At 54.3% G+C, this 5,818-nt stretch overlaps 1 protein-coding gene across 5 annotated transcripts; it reads left to right on the top strand.

Annotated features, from left to right (window-relative positions):
- The first annotated feature begins 318 nt into the window (after positions 1-318).
- On the top strand, positions 319-5,708 carry LOC102729449 (DNA excision repair protein ERCC-1). 5 transcript variants are annotated; one of them, XR_014141693.1, is made up of 5 exons: positions 1,742-1,800; positions 2,134-2,245; positions 2,476-2,691; positions 3,516-3,626; positions 5,412-5,708. XR_014141693.1 is itself a non-coding variant. In XM_081809751.1 (4 exons), exons 2-4 carry the CDS (start codon positions 2,153-2,155, stop codon positions 5,517-5,519), a joined length of 417 nt encoding a protein of 138 aa, XP_081665877.1. In that variant the 5' UTR covers positions 319-1,538; positions 2,134-2,152; the 3' UTR covers positions 5,520-5,661. The 5 variants fall into 5 exon arrangements, 4 of the variants coding, with proteins under 4 accessions (XP_081665877.1, XP_081665876.1, XP_081665875.1 ...); XM_081809751.1 differs by lacking the exons at positions 1,742-1,800; positions 3,516-3,626 and adding an exon at positions 319-1,538 and having other exon boundaries at positions 5,412-5,661; XM_081809750.1 differs by lacking the exons at positions 1,742-1,800; positions 3,516-3,626 and adding an exon at positions 1,537-1,663 and having other exon boundaries at positions 5,412-5,642.
- The last annotated feature ends 110 nt before the right edge of the window (positions 5,709-5,818 follow it).

The raw sequence follows: 5,818 nt of genomic DNA, 5'->3' as shown, positions 1-5,818 counted from the left end.
AAGGGACTTGCCTGATGGGATCACAAAACGTATCAAAATAAAATCATTAAACTACATCATGGATGGAACAGATAAAGAGATTAATAAAACTTAACAAATGTCAGAAATAGACCTGTGTATATATGGGAATTTGGTTCATGATAAAGGTGAAGTATCAAAATTGGGGATTGATTTTTAAAAAAAATGGTATTGGGACAATTGGCTGCATTCATTATAAATTCCTACTGTAGTGCATTTTCAAAAATAAGTCTTATATAGATTAAAGACAGAAACAAAATCGAGACTGAAAGTATTAAAAGTAATTACAGGGGCGCCTGGGTGGCTCGGTCGTTAGGCGTCTGCCTTCAGCTCGGGTCGTGATCCCAGGGTTCTAGGATCGAGCCCCGCGTCGGGCTCCCTGCTCAGCGGGAAGCCTGCTTCTCCCTCTCCCACTCCCCCTGCTTGTGTTCCTTCTCTCACTCTGTCTCTCTCTGTCAAATAAATAAATAAAATCTTTACAAAAAAAGTAATTACAGGATATATTTATGACCTTGGGGGTATGGCAGGTCTCTTAACACACCAAAAGCCAAAGTCAGCACCGAACAGAGTGATAAACAGGTGTGAATAAACACTATGAATTCTCTGTGACATAAATAAATAAATAGTTAAAATACAAAGTACAAGCTAGGAGGGAATACTTAGAATATACATAACTAAGAATTAAAATCGGAATCCATAAAGTACTCCACAAATTAAGACTAATAAAAAAAGGCACACAACCCCATTTAAAAAAATGGGCAAAGGATATGAGCAAGCCATCCACAGAAGACAAACTACATAAGACCAATAAACTCACAAAAAGATGTTCTCTCTCCTTAGTAACCAGAGGGCCGCAAGTTAGAACAGTGTGATACTGTTCTTTCGGGAAATGACTAATTCTAACTCATCAACCCGGTCTCTGCTCAGATGTCCCTTCCTCCAGGAAGCCCCGCCCTACCCTGGGGCTGGGTTGGGCGGCCCCTCCTCTCCCCTCCCCTCCCCTCTCCCCGGCGGCCGTCTGGGGTCTCCCATCCCAGCCTTGCTCACTCCGCGGGTCGTCACTGTTTGGGAACTCGAGTGTGTCTCTCCCACTGGACTGGGAACTCCAGAAGGACAGGAGGGAGCTATGGTTGCCAGTGGTCACTGCTGAGTCGCTAGCACTGCCCGGCACACGGCCGGGAACAGAGGAGGCGCTCGGGGGGTACGGGTGGAATGAGAGAGTGAATGAATGTGGAAACCGAGGCCAGGTCAATGGCAGAGCTGGGATGTGAACCCAAGTCTGGACTGAGAGGAGGAACCTAATTTGATCTCCCGTCATTTTCCCTCCCACTGAATCCTGTCCGGAGGCCGAGCACAAGGAAGTGCCTCATAAGGGCATCGAAATTGAACTTCTCGGCAACCAGAGACGTTCAGGCGGCTAGGTCGACGGCTCTCTCCAACCCAGACCTCTGCAGTCCTCCAGGACCATAGAGAGCTGCGCGGGGACCGCCCCTCTCGAAGCTCTACGCCTCTGGGGAACGGTGAGGGCGGGATCGAGGGCTAGAGAGGCCGGAAGTAGGGCGAGCCCGGGGACGCGCTGGCCGCGTCGGCGGTGGGACGCCTCGGTCCCTCTCCGGTTTTTTACTCGCGGTTCGGGGGCAAGGAGGTGAGTCCTCGCGGCGCTCCGACAGTGGGGCTGGGTCGAAAGGGGCGGGTGGGGAGAGGCGACCGGCAGCCACAGGAGCCAATCAGTCGTTGCAGTGTCTGAGAGATGGACGAGATGGAGCGAGGGGAGGGTATCAGGTGCGAGCCCTGGGGGCGGGGCGGAGGGGACAGAGGCTGGACTGGGCAAACGGCAGGCGGGGAACAGTGAGGGCGGGGCGAATAGAAAGTGGGGCCCTCGAGGGGCGGGGCTAACGCAACATCTGGACCGGTAAGGGGCGGGGCGAGCTGAAGGTGGCGGCTCCGTGTGGGCGGGGCTTTAAAGAATTTAGGGCACTGGGTGTTTGGAACTTGATGCTGTGGAGCCCCGGGATTTTTGGGGCGGGATAGCTGGGAGTGGGGGTTCCTGCTGGGAGGATGGGAATGCCGGCGCTGGTGTCTCACTCGCGCCCGCCGCCATGTCTTCATTTTCAGGCCCCAGAAGAACCTCGGGATGGACGAAGAGGGAGTGCGGCAGCCCTCCGGGCCACCCACGAGGAAGAAATTCTTCATACCGCTGGGCGAAGATGAGGCCCCTCCTGCAGGGGTAGGACGAGGAGATGAGGAGAACACTGGGGAGATGGGAGCCACGGAGGTCGCTGAGCAGAGGGACGTGAAATGACAGTGAACAGACAGTAAGGGTGTAGACAGGGAGCTGGTGAGGAGGTGACTGCAGTGGGCCAAGGGAGAGAAGGTGGTGGCCGGGACCAGTGCAGAGGCTGAGGAGTGGGGAGAAGGGGCTCGATTTAGATTTTGACACTCTCTTCCCCTGCACAGGTCAAGCCCTTATTCAAATCCACCCGGAGCCTGCCCACCGTGGAGGCCTCACCTCAGGCAGGCCCTCAGACGTATGCGGAGTATGCCATCTCGGGACCTCCAGGAGGGGTTGGAGCTCCACACCACAGGGGGCCAGAGCCCCTGGCAGGAGAGACCCCCAATCAGGCCCCCAAACCGGGGGCGAAATCCAGCAGCATCATTGTGAGCCCCCGCCAGGTGAGGAGGGGATGGAGAAGTGGGGCTTTGAGGTTTCTGGTGGGAAACACGGGTTATGGTGGGGAGTTCTGGTGGGCAGTGGAAGGAAATCTGAGCTCTGGCCTTTTTTTTTTAAGATTTTATTTATTTGTTTGACAGAGAGACAGCGAGACAGGGAACACAAGCAGGGGGAGTGGGAGAGGGAGAAGCAGGCTTCCCGCTGAGCAGGGAGCCCAATGCGGGGCTCGATCCCAGGACCCTGCGATCTAGACCTGAGCCGAAGGCAGATGCTTAACAACTGAGCCCCCGAGGCGCCCCTGAGTTCTGGCCGTTGTGCTCTGGGCTGGGCCCCTCTTTCATAGATCCATTCAAGTACTGCGTGTGGGTTGAGATTGCTCCATGTCATATTGTTTTGTTAGAACAAAAGTACCATAGACTGGGTAGTTTAAACAGCAAACATTTATTTCTCACGGTTCTGGAACCTGGGAAGTCCAAGATCAAGGCGCCGGCAGTCAAAGTGTCCGGGAAGGACCCTGGTTCATACACTGCTGTCTTATTGTGTCCTCAGATGGCAGAAGGGGTGAAGAAGCTCTCTGGGGTCCCTTTTATGAGGGCGCTAGTCCCATTCCCGGGGGCTCCACCCTCATGACCTAATTGCCTCTCCTCACCTCCTAATACCATCCCATTGGGGGTTAGGATTTCCACATGTGAGTTTTGGGGGGGACACAAAAGTTTAGTCTATACCACCCTGACTCTTCTTTTTGGGGGTGCGACCGCGTTAGTGCAGCTATATTTCCTGTCCTCCGGGTTTGTTGTTTCATTCAAAGACGATTTCTTGAACGCAGGCCCGAGTTCGAATCCTGCTCTGGCATGCAGCAGCTGTGTGATCTTGAGCAAGTGCCTTAACTCATCTGTGCCCTTAAAATGAGGTTTCGTCTGCTTGTGATCACACTGAGGTACCAGTTTACCCCCATGAGGATGGCTCTCATCAATTGGCCAAAGAAGGGTCTCGAGGCTGTGGAGCAATTGGAACCCTCCTAGGCTGCTGGTGGGAATGCACAATGGTGCAGCTGCTTTGGAAAACAGTCTGGCAGTTCCTCAAACACTTAAACATAGAGTTACCGGGGCGCCTGGCTGGCTCAGTTGGTGGAGCGCGTGACTCTTGATCTCAGGGTTGTAGGTTCGAACCCCATGTTAGGTGTAATTACTTTAAAAAATATAATTTATTTTAAAGATTTCATTTATTTGCGCGCGCGCGCGAGAGAGCAAGCTGGGGGGCGGGGGCGGCAAAGGGAGAGAGAGAACCTCCAGCAGACTCCCCGCTGAGCATGGAGCCTGACGCAGGGTTCGATCCCATGACCCTGAGATCACTACCTGAGCCGAAACCAAGAGTCGGATGTGTAACCAACTGAGCCACCCAGACATCCCCCCCCAAAATAAAATCTTTAAAAAATAAATAAATAAACATAAGAGTTACCAAATGACCCAGCAAGTCTACTTCTAGGTAGATGTTCAGGAGAAATGACAACATACATCCATACAAAATCTGGTGCCCGAGCAGTCCCCACAGCTTTGTTCCCAATAGCCAAAAAGTGCAAACAAATCACATGTCTGTCAGCTGACATCTGGCTCCTTTCACCCAGCATAAGGCTTTCAGGTTCCTCCACGAGGTAGCGCGTGTCCAGGCTTCCTTCCTTCCCTTTGCGGGCCCAATAGCATCCCGGCGTATGGAGGCGCTCTGCCGGGGTTCACATCCCTCAGCTGATGGGCTGTCCGTTGGGCTGTTTGTACTTGTTGGTTATTCTGAAGACGCTGCCCTGAACATCTGTGTTCAGGTTTTTTGGTAGACGCGGGTTTTCAGTTCTCTTGGGGATTTATGCAGGCTAGGTCATGGGGTGACTCTGTGTTGAGCTTTTTTAGGAACTCCCAAACCATTTTATCCGACGAGGCATCATTTTACGTTCCCACCAGCAGTGGGTGGGGGTTCCAGTTTGCCCAGATCCTCACTACCTGTCCTTGTCTATCTTTTTGACCGTTTTGGCCATTCTAGTGGGTGTGAAGGGGACAAAGGATTCCTTTTTTAAAAAATATTTTATTTATTTATTTGAGAAAAAGAGCACAAGCAGGGGGTAGGGGTAGAGGGAGGAGCAGACTCCCCGCTGAGCGGAGAGCCTGACGCGGTGCTTGATCCCAGGACCCTGAGATCATGACCTGATCCGAAGGCAGACACTTAACCGACTGAGCCACCCAGGCATCCCAAAGTAATCCTTTAAAAATGAAAATAGGATCCTGTCTCAGGTAGACATCCCACCTGGAGGAGGAGGAGGAGAGGAATGTGTCCATGACCAGGCTCTGGTCTCTGGATGGTGGGGCTGTCCCCAAAGGAGGAGGGGCAGGTGTAAGGGCTGATGCTGAAGGCACTTGGGATGCAATGAGGCAGACATCCTGAAGGAAGTGTCCCGCTACCCCAGGACACACACGTGGGGCCAGGGGAGAGGGCTGAACTGGAGAGATTCAGGGACCCTTTAGTTAAGGCCCAGGGCTGGGGGGAGGGGCCTAGGTCAGAGCCAGAGCACCAAGGACATTTCAGGCTGAGGAGGTAGACTCTGAAGAGGAGGAGGACAGGCACAGGCAGGGAGCAGGTGGCGAGGTGTTGACAGCGATGGGGGAGGGGGACCCTGGGGTGGCAGTGGTCCCAGGGCCATCCTGGTGAATGGCTTTGGCCCTTCCTCCGTCCCCAGAGAGGCAACCCCGTGCTGAAGTTTGTGCGTAACGTGCCCTGGGAGTTTGGTGACGTGCTTCCCGACTACGTGCTGGGCCAGAGCACCTGTGCCCTGTTCCTCAGGTGAGCTCTGAGGGGCTGCTGCGCCTTCCAGAGACCTGGGAGGCCTGGGAGGGTATGCCCCTGTGTTTTGGACCATTCAGTGGGAGACCTTTGGGTGTGGCCCTGTTGGCTCTAGGCCTCGGTGGGACCTTGTGTGGGAGGAAGAGGTCTTCGCCTGGAGGTGCCCAGAGCAAGAAGAGCTGCGGGCCCAGACCCTGGGTCTGAGGGAGGAGGGGGCTGGGGGCCTGGACTCCTGGGTCTGAGGGAGGAGGCGGCTGGGAGTTTGGACTCCTGGGTCTGAGGGAGGAGGGGCTGGGGGCCTGG

This window comes from Leptonychotes weddellii, unplaced genomic scaffold, assembly GCF_054177405.1.
Source record: "Leptonychotes weddellii isolate Sample4059 unplaced genomic scaffold, ASM5417740v2 HiC_scaffold_13195, whole genome shotgun sequence".
NCBI classification, from domain to species: Eukaryota; Metazoa; Chordata; class Mammalia; order Carnivora; family Phocidae; genus Leptonychotes; species Leptonychotes weddellii.
Note: the sequence above shows the minus strand (reverse complement) of the source record. Positions and strands in the feature narration are given on the sequence as shown.

Coding starts and splice junctions, on each gene's coding strand:
- LOC102729449 (XM_081809749.1), top strand. CDS start 1,769: ATGGACGAGATGGAGCGAGGGGAGGGTATCAG. Junction 1,801..2,133: donor GAGCGAGGGGAGGGTATCAG/GTGCGAGCCCTG, acceptor CTTCATTTTCAG/GCCCCAGAAGAACCTCGGGA. Junction 2,246..2,475: donor ATGAGGCCCCTCCTGCAGGG/GTAGGACGAGGA, acceptor TCCCCTGCACAG/GTCAAGCCCTTATTCAAATC.